The sequence below is a fragment of the Cydia splendana genome, chromosome Z, assembly GCF_910591565.1.
Source record: "Cydia splendana chromosome Z, ilCydSple1.2, whole genome shotgun sequence".
Taxonomy (NCBI): Eukaryota; Metazoa; Arthropoda; class Insecta; order Lepidoptera; family Tortricidae; genus Cydia; species Cydia splendana.
This window is the reverse complement of record NC_085987.1, coordinates 6,446,399-6,462,881: the sequence shown is the minus strand read 5'-3', so window position 1 is coordinate 6,462,881 and position 16,483 is coordinate 6,446,399. Positions and strand designations below refer to the sequence as shown.

General features: G+C 38.0%; 1 protein-coding gene across 2 annotated transcripts; it reads left to right on the top strand.

Annotated features, from left to right (window-relative positions):
- Positions 1-516: 516 nt before the first annotated feature.
- Positions 517-15,985, top strand: LOC134804298 (protein obstructor-E). Of its 2 annotated transcripts, none has more exons than XM_063777308.1 (5): positions 517-662; positions 10,265-10,474; positions 11,506-11,694; positions 12,004-12,214; positions 14,940-15,985. In XM_063777308.1, exons 1-5 carry the CDS (start codon positions 620-622, stop codon positions 14,992-14,994), a joined length of 708 nt encoding a protein of 235 aa, XP_063633378.1. In that variant the 5' UTR covers positions 517-619; the 3' UTR covers positions 14,995-15,985. The 2 variants fall into 2 exon arrangements, with proteins under 2 accessions (XP_063633378.1, XP_063633377.1); XM_063777307.1 differs by lacking the exon at positions 14,940-15,985 and adding an exon at positions 13,422-14,115 and having other exon boundaries at positions 519-662.
- The last annotated feature ends 498 nt before the right edge of the window (positions 15,986-16,483 follow it).

The following is a 16,483-nucleotide window of genomic DNA, read 5'->3' as shown; positions in this document are numbered from 1 at the left end:
CGTTCCACACCAATTTTGGTGGCTAGCCATAAGCCGCGCGTGGCGCTGTCGCCACCTAGCGACCATATCTGTCCTGATCGTAACAGAGGCGTTTTGTTAGAGAGTGAGTCTTCTGTACCTAGTACTATTATTTATTCTGTGATTATGTCGAAAAATCATGATTATATACGTAAGTGAATAGAAACATTACATCATAAACCTAATTATATTGGTTTAGTATGACAATGACATTTTTAACTTGCCAAATTACCGAATGGTTTTAATATCTAATTAGCAATACCGCGGTAGTGACAATTAAAACTGACTCTTAGGACGTGCGAATATCGATAACTGATAAGGATAACATTTGTATGTTTTTACAACGAATCAGTGTTTGATAGGTCATAAGAAATTGACCTTTAGGGCATGAATAAATAGATGGGTCGTAAGGATAAGTTTGGTGTGTCATCTTTTCGGGCATGGGGTGTGGAGGGTGCGAGGGGCGCGCGCGGGCGCCGCTTTTCACCGCGCGGCGGCGCGCGCGCAGACACCCAGTATAAATGCCTCAGGTTGCCATTCTCCCGCTCGCAGTGTGTGCTTGATCGTTAGTGTGACCACAACCGTGCAAGGACTTACAAAGATGTATTCAAGGTGTTTAATAGTGCTTGCGGCCGTTGGCGTGGGTACGTACTAGCTACCGACGCGGCCTAAAGGAAATCTAAGGGTTTTCTTTGGGTCCGAGGACCTCTGTTGTGGCGATGCGAGCGGTTTTCACTGCCGGCGACTTTTCTTTTTAACGTGCTGTCACGTTTGCTATCGCGATTTTAGCGGCAGTGGAACCGTTTTCTGATTCCACAATGCGATGCGATTGTGTGCAATGGAACAGTTCCAAATATCCCATTTAAATATATTATGACACAGTTAAAAAAGTTTAAACACTCCATAACAAAAAAAAGTATGGGATATTTGAAATTGCAATTATCTTTTAATATTCCTTGTCCTTATTTATAATACAGGTGACCTGTTTAATTGCAAAATTTTCCTGAGTCTTGGAGTGATACGATTTAAGAACAGATTATGTATGCCTGTTAAAATTTAAGTTCATTCGTAGGCCAAATGTGAGTAAATTATACAGTAATAGAAGTTAATTATGCGGTTTATAACCCTTTTCTTAGCAAATAAATAAAAATACAAAGTTCAAGCTTATTTTGCAACTAAAAGAGCTAATATAATAAATCTAAAATAAAAGAAAATACATTGCCAAGAAAGGGGTTATTCCTTTTTTTAATAAACTGCGTTCTAGAGGGTTGAATGACTGAAGTTGGATTCACGCTTGAACCGCTGAACGTTTTCCCAATCGAAAGCTGTTCGGGCGCCACGAGCTTTACTCCATATCACTTTCACTCACTTATCATTTTATCACAACTGGTTCGCAGTTGCATTTCAATAACGGCTCAAGTCTCATAATGTTTAATTGATGCAAATTACGTTTTTATATTCGCGGGTTTTGTAACAAGGCAAGTTTATTATGTCGTTGGGATGAATAAGTTAATGCAGTTACGTCATATTAACGTTTGTGACTTGGGTGAGATCCAGCTAGAACACACAACTCTCTATATATTCAGTCGTTGACTTGAATTACGTGTAATGCTACGTATACTGAATGTAAAATATATGGTCTAGTCTAGAATAGTCTAAAGCAGGGATATTCAATTTTAACTCTTTTTATAATGTTATTGTACAAACCAAAACAAATCTATCTGTAAGTATATACGTTTATACTAGAAAAAGGTTTAGGACACTTACACGTCATAGTAAACATGATGATCATTAAAAAAAACGGTGGTACATTCATCTTTCAAACTGTTAATACCTACTTATTACCCATTTCCGTTATCCGTTTTTTGACTTGCCATCTCATATACACTATTATACTTAACATCCAAGACTAATGGCCAATAGATGACACCTTTACCTCTCACTTCTATTGACAATGACTTAAGTTTCAAGATGACAATGTACTGGGACCACGTCGAGCACCAGTACGTTTACCTTATTCCCGTATTTCGAGTTGCGGTCATTGTCCAGGATGATGTAACTGACAGGACGTCCTGTAACTGTCAACGTGTTGCTCTGTACGTGTGACACGTTCGTAGTTCCCACGCCGTGTTGCGCAAACGCGTGATTCTGTATAATTCACTTTCCAGACTGTAATGTAATAAACTATTGTCTAAAAAGAATAAAAAAATAGAACTTTGTTTGTCACCTAATTACATCGACCGATCATATACAATGGAGTTATACATTATTTTTATTACTTTGAATTCAAGTGATCGTTAATATCGCATCCGAAAAGACAGGAATTAGAATCAAGCTCACTTATTCATTAAAAAAATACTCATATAACGTTAAACGTAACGTTTTAATAAAACTATGTATAAGCTAAAGTGTATGTATTTTCACATCAAGTAAAAGAAAACCAGAAAAAAATATTACAACTTGAATCACAGAGTTCATAATAATTTATTAGACCAACCAACTTTATTGGTATTTTTTCACCGGAGATAACAAACTTTTTATTAACAAATCATGTATTGTATCAGTTTGATAACCAACTTATTTCCTAAATTAGCTAGAGATCTACTATCCCATAATAAACTATTACCCATAATATAATTAATAACGATAAATACAAACTGATACGATCGCAGATTAAGTTTCTAAGAGCTGATTTATTCAAGTGGCGTGTAGGCATTCAATTAGTTCGTCTATCGGCGCGCACACATTCCACTAATAAAGAAAACTGGTGAAAATGATTCATCTGCATGAGTGCGCGCGTGCCGATCAAACGATTGATCGATTAGCTCACCTTGACTTGAGGTGCATCTCGGTTTTTATGGAGAGGGGTAGGGCCGTAGGACTCAGCGAAATGCCTATCTACATACAATTCCATCCTCACTCGGACGCTCCGGCTGTGGAATGAGCTCTGTAGTTTTCTCGAGGAACTACAGAGGGCTCTTCAAAAAAGGATCAGTGTACAGGTTTTTAAAGGGTCAGTAATACGCATCTAAGACCACCGGATTTGCAGGGTTCCATAGGCTACAATTATTGTTTCCCATCAGGTGGGCCGTATCCTTGCTTACCACCAATAGTCACATAAACCCACTGAAAAATGATTCAATTGACGCAAAGTGCAGTTTTGCGCTTACTGCATCCATTGTCTCTCTCATGTTCACGAAATTAACCTATTTTAACTAAAGTGACGCTCGTCGCTTAACCCTTTTGGCAATCATTATGATACACATTTTTTAATGTTCCTTTTCCGTTTTATTTCTTACATTAACTCGCCTCGCTCGCTTAAACTCGCCGTTACTTTGTTCCACAATTTAGTTGAACATTGCGTGGTTTGAGAAAGTGACTTATTATACATACATATTGTATCAACGCCACCCCAGTCATACAACGCTTAAAAAACGCGGAAGAGTTTCATGTCAACCTTCCATCGGCTAGTTAGTTTTCATTAACACAAGGCGACCGGAACTGACATACGGCACAATGCAACGGAAACAATCGCTCGTTCCCAGGACTCATGGTAATGGTACTCATGCGGACCAGCCTTCAATCATCACTCATTCATTTTTAGCGTCCGTACAAAACTTTGTTCACGGAACACGTATTGAACTAGTGATTACGTTCAAAGTTAATTGCCAAACGGAACTGATTGCTTAATAAAGTATGTCTACCTGCTCGAGTTAGACCAAGAAAAGTCTACAACGATTTTGATAGCATTCGAAGTGCACATGCATTATTTATAAGTCATAATTTCATAGAAGTTTTATGTTTAAAATAACACTTGCATTGCGTGTGCTATGAAATCGTTGCAGACTTGTCTTGGTCTAACTCTATTTTATTTACCGGATTTTTTAAAGTCTAAAACCGCCTTAAGAATTTTTATTATAAAATATAATTTTATAACTACACTAATGATAGTATAACTTTTTGTAGTACTGTACTTTTAAGCATCAAATTTATCCTATGCTTTTCTTTTATAGCAGAAGTTTAATTTAATACTTAACTTGTAGAAAGATTACACGCAATATCATTGTATTGAAAACAAAGCGCTGGAATAACTATAGAGACATTCCACGTATTTACCTGTTAGTACTTATCATTGGATCTCCCGTGTACAGCTGCCCTTTTGTCTAGATAGTCCCACAGTCTCGGTGATTGTCTGTCCTTCGACTATAAATAACCTCACACAAGGCGTTCCTTTTTCAAAACTACAGGCTAGGTTCTTTTCCGTGCTGCGTTTGGTTGTGAACTCGCTACCGGTTTCTCAAGGAAATGTTGTTTATTTTTACGCAAACGTTTCTATTTATATGTATGGGGAAATGTAATTTAGTGCGGTTACGAATATTATTTGGGCATAACTTAATGTACTATTATAGTAGAGCTTTAGTGTAGAAGACATAAACGCGCTCTGTAGTTAAAAGAATTTTCCTCTTTTTGTTGTTTTTATTTCAAACGCAATGTTGATTTCTTAAGTAAATATACACCAATCCTTTATTACACCATAAAGTTAAAAAAAAATTAAAATTGAAATACAAGCTTAAGACTAGGTAACAACAGGCGGTCTTATCGCTAAAAAGCGATGTCTTCCAGACAACCCATGGGTAGCAGGAAAGTTAAGTACTTACAACTTTGAACGGGTAGTGCCTATACATATAAATTAACAAACCGAAGAAGTTTTCTTAGTTAATTACTAATATTTACAAACTGTTAATAGTTTTATCGGAAGAAATTTCAGGAAATATGATTTACCTACATTTTTAACACGTAATCTGTTGTTGCAATGGTTAATTAAATCCTAACACTCAACAGAAGCCGCAGTACAAGATTAGTTTTACCTAACGATTACCCAACTTGGGCCCTTCTTCATTACAATGTCTTACGACATTAGAGAATAGGAATATACCGCATGGATCGCTGTAGTAATATTTGGTTTCATGGTATAGTCGGGGGAGCCCAAGAGACATGCTAACGTGGGAGACTTGAATCATCTTTCATAAGTTAAGAAATATATGAGCTAATAAAACGATGATTGATACTGCCTAACTTCACGCTAGACCAGGCCGGGGCCGGACCGGAGCTTCCAACGCTTCCTTTTTTATGGAAAGCACCATGTGATCACCGATCAGCCGTCATAGATAATGACATGGCGGACGCCTCGGCCCGGGCCCGGCCCGGTCTAGCGTGAGTCATCCTTTATGCGACGAATTATTGTACTAGGGTTTATTTAGTGAAAATTTGAAATCAATTTTTAAAGATGGTTCAACTGTTTCAAGGGTTCAAGTCTTCTGAATTTCCTTTACGGGCATAACAATCAATCAATAAATAACTAGCTATCTGCTTGTACATAATTAGCTGTGTGCCTAAGGTACCTATATATGCTTTCGGTATAGGTTTACTAGTGGATATAAACCCTGATTGCTTTTGCGAAATTTACGATTATTTAAATGCCAAGCTTAAGCTTTACTAACAATAATTCAGAGATAATTAATTGAGCTATGTTCATTAGTCATCTCATCGAATACACTTGCCGACATTTATGACATAAAAACATATCTCCACTAGAATACGGGTCGAAATCTAATGTTTTAATAAATATTTCTGACAGTAGAAGTGTTACTTTTCGGTTGATTTAGACATACTAAATTAGGAATTAAGAAATTCATTGGTACCTACCTAACAAGTCTAGTATACATATTTTACTTTATTATTCAGGTACATAAGATCTATAACATAACATACCTTTTTGCGATTCATATAAATCAGAGATATAGAGTGTACATTTAGTTTTTACTTAGTTGACGTATACGAAAATCTAAATGCCAAGTCATGATATTAAATTCACGTAATACAAGTAGCTGTATACATCTGTGATCTGTCTACATTATAATTATAAACCACACTTCAATAAAAAAATAATATCAATTTCGTTTCGGGCACTCAAATATCGGTAACGTTAAGGCAAATAACATATAATTTTTAATGACACGTCTTTAAAACCATAAATGCTTACAGCTTTACACACAACAATACCGCGTCAATCACCAGGCTCCAGACATCCATCATGAACTGACAGATAGACGAACTAACGCCGGCTAGAACCCAAATGTGACGGCCGCGACTTTCACCGCCAACAATAGTTATCTAATATTATATTAAGTATATTACATCATTTCAGATGCAATCATTTCTCTCTCAATTAAATAAATTACCTTAGAAAGCACATACATTTTTTGTTACTGTAGCATACTAGAAGAACAGATCTAATTGCCATGATTTTTCTTTGTGACTAAAATATTACAAGTTCGAAACTAACGGAGTCATAATATGGACGTATAGTTTACTTTTTAGGTCATCTTGTATACAACTAAACAATACTGTTCAAAATATTATAGACTGAGACATTTTTTTCATAGCCCGAATTAATTCCCTTTTCTGTCAATGTTTTCGAGATCAAATATCAAAATGTGTCTTGAAAAGTCCGACACGTATCTATTAGAACTCTTAAAACGCGTCATGCCAAATGTACGGAAACAAGCAAATATGTGATACCATCCTTATTTCGTCAGAAACGAGAAACTAAGGGTTAACAAACAAGAAGGTATTCTAATTGGTTCAACGGCAACGTATCGTAAATTCTAATATGATTCGAACTAGTTCACAAAGGTCAGATTACTCAACTCATCAAACGAAACCGAGAGTGCCGCCTCTGGGCTCTGGGTCAGCTTTGGGCTTTCACCCGCGTTGCTTAACGTTACACGTATTAAATAACATGCGATAATGTGGCTGTTTACGCTCGGTGAGGCGTCTTCGGGTTAAGTGTGGAATTTGCAGGTTGTTGCTTGAGATTTGTATCTGTCAATGTTTCGGTGCTTGTGAATTAAACTGTAAAATACTAAACATCATTTTTTTCGCTAAAAAGTCATATGATGATTATCTTTTTGATACATCGGTGGTCCAAAACCAGTAGAAGTGAAAAGTTTTTATTTGGCACATGATTATGACAAGTGCGTAATACGATAAACTTAACCTACAACATATAGTTAGGTACCGTGCTTAAATTGTGTCAAACATGTACACGCAAAAAGGGGCTCTAAGAAGTGATCATAAAAGCGACAAGTCAACCGGCGAACATATTGTTTGATTGAACACACGTCTCGGTTACGCAATGGCCGAGTGGGTAGGCAGATCAATATTATGTCACCGCCGCCGGCGACGGCAGGGCTAATGTTCATTGCGCCACCTTCACACCCGGGCGGCCGCCCCACATTACTCGTATGACACCCATTCTTTGCACCCAGCCATTTTAACAAGCCCACGCGTATTTATGGCTTGTACGTTAAACGTCGTTAGGCTTAGACTTCTTGGGATCCAATTAACTACTTAGGACAAAACCGTTAGTTAGTTCATAATAATAACAATTTACGTGGCTTGTGGCAATGTGTTGGCAAATCTAATTTCATCATGGGCTGTTTAAAAATGACTAGTTTAACAGTAGGTACATTGACTTCATGATTATTTTCTGACGATAAATTTTACCGCCACAATAGCTTGCTAAATGGCCGATTTGTCGGACTAATTGTGCTGTAAAACTATTTCTTTGCTCGACACTTTGTAATACTTTGTCATGCGTTTCTGTGCATGATAAGCGTTGCAGAATATAAAGCGTAGAAAGTAGACGATTGTCTAATAGAGTTCAAGCAATTAAGTAACAATTATCTTATCATTGGGGGTAATCGGCGCGGCGTGAAACGATCAAATTAAGCGAACACAAAACACGCGAGTAATGTTTTTTTTTTTCAATGTTGCAGTAAAACACAAAGTAATTATGAAGGAATTTGAGTTCGCTAACCTGGATCGCCTTGACGAATCCGATTCAGAGAAAAGTTGTCAACACTGTTAATGTTTATGCAGATCGCTACGAGGGTTATTGAGCGCATTGCATCTGCGTAGACAATTAGAAGTTAAAGTCGAACAGTTAATACCGTACTTAATAAGAATGTATTAAGAAGATCATAATCATAATCATAATCATAATATCTTTATTGCGTTCATGTTGGTACAAATAAATACAGGTGGAAACTTACAAAATTATGGCGCAACATGAGACCCTGTTAGGGTATTGCAAAACTATAACTAAAAACTTACACATAAAAAATCTATACAGATGGAGATGTTATTAAGTTACCTTACTTACTACTTACTAGTTTGGCGCGATGACCCAAAATGAGTCTGGCCTCCAACACAAGAGCACGCCATTTTACTCGGTCCTGCGCGGAATCACGCCAGTTATCACTGACGCCGAGCTCCCGGAGATCTTTCTCCACTCGATCCGCCCATCACCAATACTACAGGACGGCGTCCAGTCGGTCGACCCAAGTATGCTCTCTTTAAACCACGATCTTCACCCATTCTTTCGAGGTGGCCCAGCCAAAGGAGACAATGTGCTTTGGTCTCATTCCTCACCGTGTTATTATTTACCTATATGACCAAAATGCCAATACAATGTTGTATATTTGAATTAAACCAAGCATGATACTAATTATGAAAAAACCTCATCTTACTCGCGTTGTCTCGGTATATTGCCACGGCTCATGGGAGCATGGGATCCACTTGGCAACTAATCCCAAGAATTGGTGTAGCCACTAGTTTTTACTAAAGTGACTGCCATCTGACCTTCCCACGCAGAGGGTAAACTAGGCCTTATTGGGATTAGTCCGGTTTCCTGACGATGTTCTCCTTCAAATGACTATTCGTACACAAGTTCCGAAATTACTCATTGGTACTTATGTATAAGCCGGGGTTTGCACCCGCGGTTGCAAGTCGCACGTTCTTACCGCTAGGCCGCCAGCGCTTAGTTATGATTCATAACTTATGAATAAACCTAATCAAAGATAATTTGGTAATGATTAACTATCAAAACACTAGAACAGGTCTCGTTTTGCAAGAAACCTAAATAATAGCTCATCACGACCTGGAATGTCGATTTATTACATAAAGTAATTAACACAGTTTTCATCACACGCTTAAAAATTTTGCAACGGCAGGCCACTTCGTATCTGGGCGTGTTTTCGTGAAGCGATCAATGAATTCTCTCTTAATAATTGCGAGCCCATAAAAAGATCGAAAGCTTTGTAATCACGCTCAACGGAATCTCATGCCAATCACGTTGTAGACTGAAGCTTCATTGAGTAGCGTCTTCACCAGAATATCACAAGTTTTTAATAGTTAAGTAACCGTTAAAATTAACCTAAAAATTTATAAGCAAGCGGCAAACTTAGGTAATCTGCATGAATAACATTTGCAGAGGCCAGCGAGAGGCGCATTGAGAAACTTCCTAGATGCCTCCGGTATCAAATGTCAACCGGTGCAGGGCGCGTGACGTAACGTAACCTGCGCCCGCGTACTCACATATTATGAAAATTACGTGTTAAGCATCTCGCTATTTAACTTATTGTTAATCTTCATAATCATCTATTTTTTGTGATTCATCCTTTTGATAGCAGGTCAATATTTTTTATCTACATATATGAACCCTGCTCTTCTTGCTTTTAGCATAATAATATGTAAAGTTAAATATTTTTCACCATTTATATATAAGCAATCATAACGCAGTGTAGCCGACAAGCGCTGTCTCAAGACACGTATAGCTTCACACTTGCTCCTCCATGGACCAATTGGCACAACGATTAGTCGCGTTGCTACATCGTCATCTCCCACAAAGGCAAACACGTGGACACGGCGACAATCATGTTGCAAGTAACAAACAGTGATAACAGCCTCCTTGCGCAACCCGCCGGGTCGCATTCCTCAGAGAGAGTGGCCCTGCCCGCGCGTTGCAAAATGACTCCATAATCGCTGGCGCAAACTGAGGTTTATTTTGAAATTTCAATTAAAATTCAAGAGGATTCGTGTTGATACGTTTCCTCATTGCAATGACAGTTTGACAAATGTTGGAAATCTTCCAAGCGGATAAAGAGAAGCTAGTATCTATTACTAAACTCTCTCACCTTTTGATAATGCTGCCGTCTTGCTATAGTAACTACTTGGATCGCACATTTGTGGGAACAAATCGACTTTTGATGTAACTCCTATAAATTATGTAATGGTCACCTAACAGACTTCTTCAAATTCCATTGCGCACACTTCATATTCGTGTTTGTTCGTTTTAAACTTACCGACCAACCAGATTCCTAACTTTATTTTCTTTTCACAGCGATGGGCCAAGAATCCTTCAAATGTCCTGACGATTTCGGCTTCTACCCTCACCACGTATCATGCGACAAATACTGGAAGTGCGACAACGGTGTAGCCGAGCTGAAAACATGCGGAAACGGTCTCGCCTTCGACGCCACCGACTCCAAGTACCTCACCGAGAACTGCGACTACCTCCACAATGTTGAGTGCGGAGAGAGGACACAGCTTGGTGAGTGTCTGAATAGAATTACTGTCACAGTATATGAACAGATATCCAATATGATCATCACAGGTTCACCCTAGTTTCACCTCAGACTCTTGTTTTAAAGAGACCTAGTTCATATCCATCAGGGAATACATTGGAGAGCGTACATTGCTTAGTAGTTCGCACTAGAAATGACCAGGTCATTTTATTGGTGCGAATAAATACCTGAGTATGTCGTCAGCGAAAGGGCACATTCGCCCTCATGCCTAGAGGGCCGGTAATGGAACCAGGAAGATGGAATGGTAGAGAACTATTCGCGTCTTACTGGAATTTATCCAAGTGGAAAACAGAATAGTAAAATAGTAGTTTGAGTAGGTAATTTATTTTGGACTGATACGAGGAACAAAGCATGTACCTATCAATCTTTGTCTTACATCAGTAGGTACCGAATAAGTAGTAAAACCAGATTTACTATATTTGGTCATATTGACTACAACTAAATTAGTTCCAGTTGCTACTTGGCAAAATAAATTTCGTTTAGAATCGCAAATAAAGTAACACCTGTGCTGAATTTTACCCAGTAACGCGACGATCCGAGCTAATTTTAGGTCAAGGTTACAATTTAAATAATGTCCACGTTAATATACATGTTTTTTCGCACACTACGCGACCAGGATGTCGTGAAGGTCGACGAGATGTGGACAATGCGGTCTGACATTTTATTTTATCTCAAGATTTATAAGTTAAATGTTTTTTCATCGCCCTTGAATATATGTGGTATATTATGGTGATTTTTGACATCAACGATCCATTTATATGTAAATTATAGGTGACTTCATCATGTGGCCAAATTGATGGTCTAATTTTATAAAAGTTTTATTCTAAATATATTTTTAATACAATAATCAAGATATCAACAATAGCGTCTATGTACCTACTCGAAATCATGGAATCAGTTAGCTTTAGCTGTAATCGGCATAGCCTAAGATGTGAAAAACAATGGTGACCACCATTGCTTGCAAATTTCCGCGTCCTAACCCAGCAATATCTTGCAGAACCCCCGATCTCCACGCCCCACTGCCAGAGACTGTACGGTATCTTCCCCGACGAGCAGAAGTGCGACGTGTTCTGGAACTGCTGGAACGGCGAGGCCTCTCGCTACCAGTGCAGCCCCGGCCTGGCCTACGACAGAGAGGCTCGCGTGTGCATGTGGGCTGACCAGGTCCCTGAGTGCAGGAACGAGGGTAAGCTAAACAATGTTCTATTGTTCTACCGCAAAAATATGCTAGAGTTTCCTAGCTTTTGTTTTAAATTCGACTTAAATAGTTGTAGTCAAAGTCAAATTACCGCACGGAAATGACAAAAAATTTAAAGTGTGGGTTTTGCAGTTGAAAAACACCTGGCCAGAAGAATTTACTGTTTTTTTTTTTTCATATAAAATTAGTAACAATCCATTCAGAAATCAGAAAATCACTTAAATATTTGTATTCATATCTAGGCCTTAATTTAAAAAAAGACATCTCTCGTTGCTAACCGTATTCTTCATTCCTCAGAGGTCGCGAACGGTTTCGCCTGCCCCTCCCCCGGTGAGGTCTCCAACGCCGGCTCCTTCAGCCGTCACGCTCACCCCGAAGACTGCCGCAAGTACTACATCTGCCTCGAGGGCGTTGCCCGCGAGTACGGCTGCCCCATCGGCACGGTGTTCAAGATCGGTGATGCCGACGGCACCGGCAACTGCGAAGACCCCGAGGATGTTCCCGGATGGTGAGTTCAAGTGTTTTATCAACGCATACCCTCCAACTCACCCGGTTGAAGGTATAATAATCGACTTCCAATTAACACCTGATAAAATACAGTAGGGTGATAATAGTTGAGATTATGCGTTGTTTAAGAGGCTATATTCTTAAATTATGTCCGAGCTAAAGCATAATTAACTGAGCAACTCGGACACTTATCCCGGTGATCACTTAATGGATACTTGATCATTTGAGACTCTGTGTGATTACTGTCACAGATATATTAATGCTATATTAACCAGTAACCGTCATCCCTGTGACTAACAATTCTTCTGCACTTAAAATAGATATGTATTATGCAATATTTCGATAGTATTGGTAAGGTAGGTATGTAGGCTGCCCGGTTAAATTATTTCCATCAAATATGCGGTTTGGAGCCTTGCATAGTTATTACGGGACATATTTAGGACAGTTTTGAAACTAACATGACTTAAGATGACGTTTGCGCATAGGCAATGTTTGGAGGGCCGTAGTCAATGCCACCAGCTGTAACGGCGCGCATGACAATGACCGCCTGTTCCGCACTCTTCATACTGTAACTGTACATTCATACATGGCCCAACAATACCATTTGCGTTGACAAAAATATTGAATATTTAAATTTCAAACCGAACAAGTCGGACAGTGGACTATGATTCATTAGGTATATTATACGGTTAAAGAACTGTACGACTAGCGCAATTCAATAAAATAGGTTGAGCCAAAAGTCATATCGATAAAGTAAACGCTTCGTCTCGGTATGCAAAAGGACACGACCCATCCTTAAGAAAATGTTTTGAGAACAATGAAACCTTTCAAACTCAGTTCATGGTCCGACTGTGTCGAACAATCGCTTCGATCGAAGATGCGCCGGCACGACCGGTCAAGTCAAGGTCGAAACTAGTTTTTTTTTACTTTTTGCAAGCTCCGAACTACATTGCCGGTCAAGAAAAACAAGTGTTAGATAACGTTACTTAGAAAAGCGAACGGGTACTATTCTTGTTGGCGTTTCAAGGCGGTTTACTCTAACGACAGGAATTTGTTACACAATTCTCTCGGCGACCGGCCGCTCATACATTACACTGTTGACTTGTAGAAATTTAGATAGCCTTTTGTAATTTACTAGTAAATGGCCAGTTAGGTTAAGCAATGGAAATGCCGAAGCGTCTAGCAGTAAGGTGCGCGTCCATTTTCAGCGAGGACTACTACGGAGACCTGGATCTGAAGGCCATCCGCAAGAGCGAGCTGCTGGCCGGTCTTCAGAGCGACGGCCAGACCCGCGTCGCCCAGCCCAAGCCCCTCAAACCCCGCCCCCAGAAGGAGAACTAAACACTCTAACCCACCAATATTCTTAAATACTCACATCCTCTAAGCCCACGGCGCGCATATCAAAACGAACGCCACTTCCTTTTGGTATGCGCGACCGCGTACCAGGTTCAAAAAATTAAAATTTTATAAATCGAATGTGTAGTGAGTTATGCCAATTGATTTGTATTCATTTCTAGTTGCCAAATACTTCTCGTTGTAGCCTTTCTTAACAGTTTCAGAGGCAGGTTAGGAAATTATTTTAGTTGATCATATCGCGGTAGAAATATTTATTTTTATTGTATTTTAGTATTGATAGTCCTGTAAAACCATAAATTTTGAAGTTATCGTATAGTATTACAATGATAGCCCCGTTCCGAAAATACCTCCGGGAGGAGAATTGCATTTACGACCCCGTAGTTCTGTTTAACTAGAGCGGATATCCTTTATTATAAACCATGACCTTGTAAATATATCTTTTTTACTTTTGTACTGAATTTCACTGCGACTGAGTGTTGTTGTTTGATAGAAACTGTAATACCTAAGTTTTATTTTTAGTGATAAAATAAAAAAATATGTAAAATATTTGTTTGTTCTTTACTTGTGTTTTTAGCACTTACACTACTTCCTACACCACACACGGTTGTTACTTTCACAATGTCTATTCCTAATGCACTAGACACTATCTATGGAATAACATTAATACCCACTCATACTCACTCCACTTCCAGCTCTCATTTTCTTCTGTCTAAAGTACTGGTAACAGTTGACCTAACCAGTGTTTCTCAGACCTTTCCTTGGTTATCCAGGTATGTTTAAATTTTACCATTAATCATAACTGTGTACTAGTTTAATATTGCTGTTGTTCTTGTAAACGTTTAAGTTATTTATCAGTAATGATCAAGACACGCTTTCTAACTGGAGATCTCCACTGGACTGTGATGCGCGTGCACATTTACTTTCAGTTGATGAATAAAACTAACTTGCGTCAAGTCTTACTGGTTTAAAAGCCATTCACAATTTTTTTTTAATCTTTGATTTATCACATACCTATGATAAATCAAAAGATTTAGATACGGCAAGGATGGTTATATGGCCAAGTCGACATATCACTTATGATTGGGTATATGTAGGTATACCTACTTAGAAATTCAGACAAAAGCGACTGTGTGCGAGTTCAAATCCACCCTCGGGCTAAGGTCGTAGTCACTTTATAATTAGTATAATTTCAGTAAATAAATATGTAATTAACATTTAAATAAAACATATATTTATTTCTGTAGGTATGTCCTCCAGGACTTCTAGAATCGATTCTTTCCGGTGCGAATTCAAAGTCCATTGAAGACTCTATTTTCTTTTTTTATCTTAATTATTGTTTAATAGACCTTAATAAAACTGTACCGTTTCAGCGAGGACTATTACGGAGACGTGGACCTGAAAGCGCTGAAGAAACTGGGATTCTGAATGATGAGAAGCGGCTCCAAAGACAGACTGAAATTCAATCTCTTCGACTTGTTATGATATGCCTCTTCAGTTAGTTGACAGTTACTTAGGCTGATGGGCACTAAAGCTGGCATTTAGGTATTAGATTCAAAGGGTTTAGCTTGAGTATCGATTAGCTACCTAGTGCTTCACACTCGGAATATACCTACTTGGATATTGTAATTCGAGCTACATATCTAATGTCTGCGTAACCTTCGTTTGCTATGTTATAGAAAGAAACATACCTAACATTAAATACAAGTGATATTATTTACTTTAACGGAACTAAATCGAATATATTTAAGTTTTACAATTACCTCAGAGGTTTCGTGGTCTCGGAGAAGTTTTCTTCGTTAAAATAAATAATGATGTGTGAAAATCTTGAAAGTTTAAAACAGTGAGACACAGCATATTTGAGGAACTTTTCTTCGTGAGGAAAATGTCTGAAACAACTTCAAACTTCACTAAAGGTTCGAATTGTTGAATTTGGTAACTGCCATGATGGTGCATATTATTAATATAGAAATTGAATTGTAGAGAGAAGCCATACAACAGCTTTGTATATACCTACAAGACACTGTCGCCGTTGTTTTGAATCAAGAATTTTTATCACCATTAATTTAATCTGTGTTATTCGCTCATTGATCTTGTGTTTCATTTGCTTCTGTTTAAATTTAAGATCGAAGTATTTGTCAGGGTTGCATAGTCGAAAAGTTACCCCCGTCTGTCTGAAGAGGCGCTCAAATCATTTTGTTTTCAAACTAGTATATAAGTGAGTATACTCATATACACGAATTTTTTGACAAAAATTTTATCATCTGGAAGATTTATAATTGTTGCCAAAAAATGGAATTGCATTGCAATGTTTTAATTCTGACGCTAACGTCGGATTTTAGTCATATCTTAGTTTACGGTAGTTTAGGCTAGTTTTACGAGTGAAATTGGTACTGTAAATAAACTTTCTATTTTCTATGATACCGCTGTGTTATTACCCACTCAAGCTGACGTAAAAGTAATTTCTCTGTATTATTATTGTCAGTTTTCACTGTTATTGACAATAAAACAAATTACCATGGACACTACATGAGTTTATTGACCGTAAAGATTGAACGTTAAAAAGTTATAGAGATATCTCTTCATGTTGAAAAAGGTACATAAAGTACAAGTTATTGTATCCAAGTAGATTTAAAGATATCGCTGCGAAAAAAATCTAAGAATATTTATACAATATCTTAACATTATGTCATTTAACATAGGTACCTACACAATTCTGACCAATGATTCACATCAAACTATCATAAGTAAGTAGACACCTTGTTTGAAGCATATTTACTTTATTTTCGAGTGTCAAGTTCAAGTTTATAAAGAAGAAACCTATTATAAATAGTGCTTATAGTACTTATCAGTTATCACTAATACTCATACCTACGTGATTAATAAAGACACGTTTGAAAGAGAGTCCCTTAAAGAT

Bases quoted from the DNA above. Each gene is read 5' to 3' on its own strand.
- LOC134804298 (XM_063777307.1), top strand. From the start codon at position 620: ATGTATTCAAGGTGTTTAATAGTGCTTGCGGCCGTTGGCGTGG. The intron at 663-10,264 runs GTACGTACTAGC...TTCTTTTCACAG, and splicing joins GCTTGCGGCCGTTGGCGTGG to CGATGGGCCAAGAATCCTTC. The intron at 10,475-11,505 runs GTGAGTGTCTGA...AATATCTTGCAG, and splicing joins CGGAGAGAGGACACAGCTTG to AACCCCCGATCTCCACGCCC.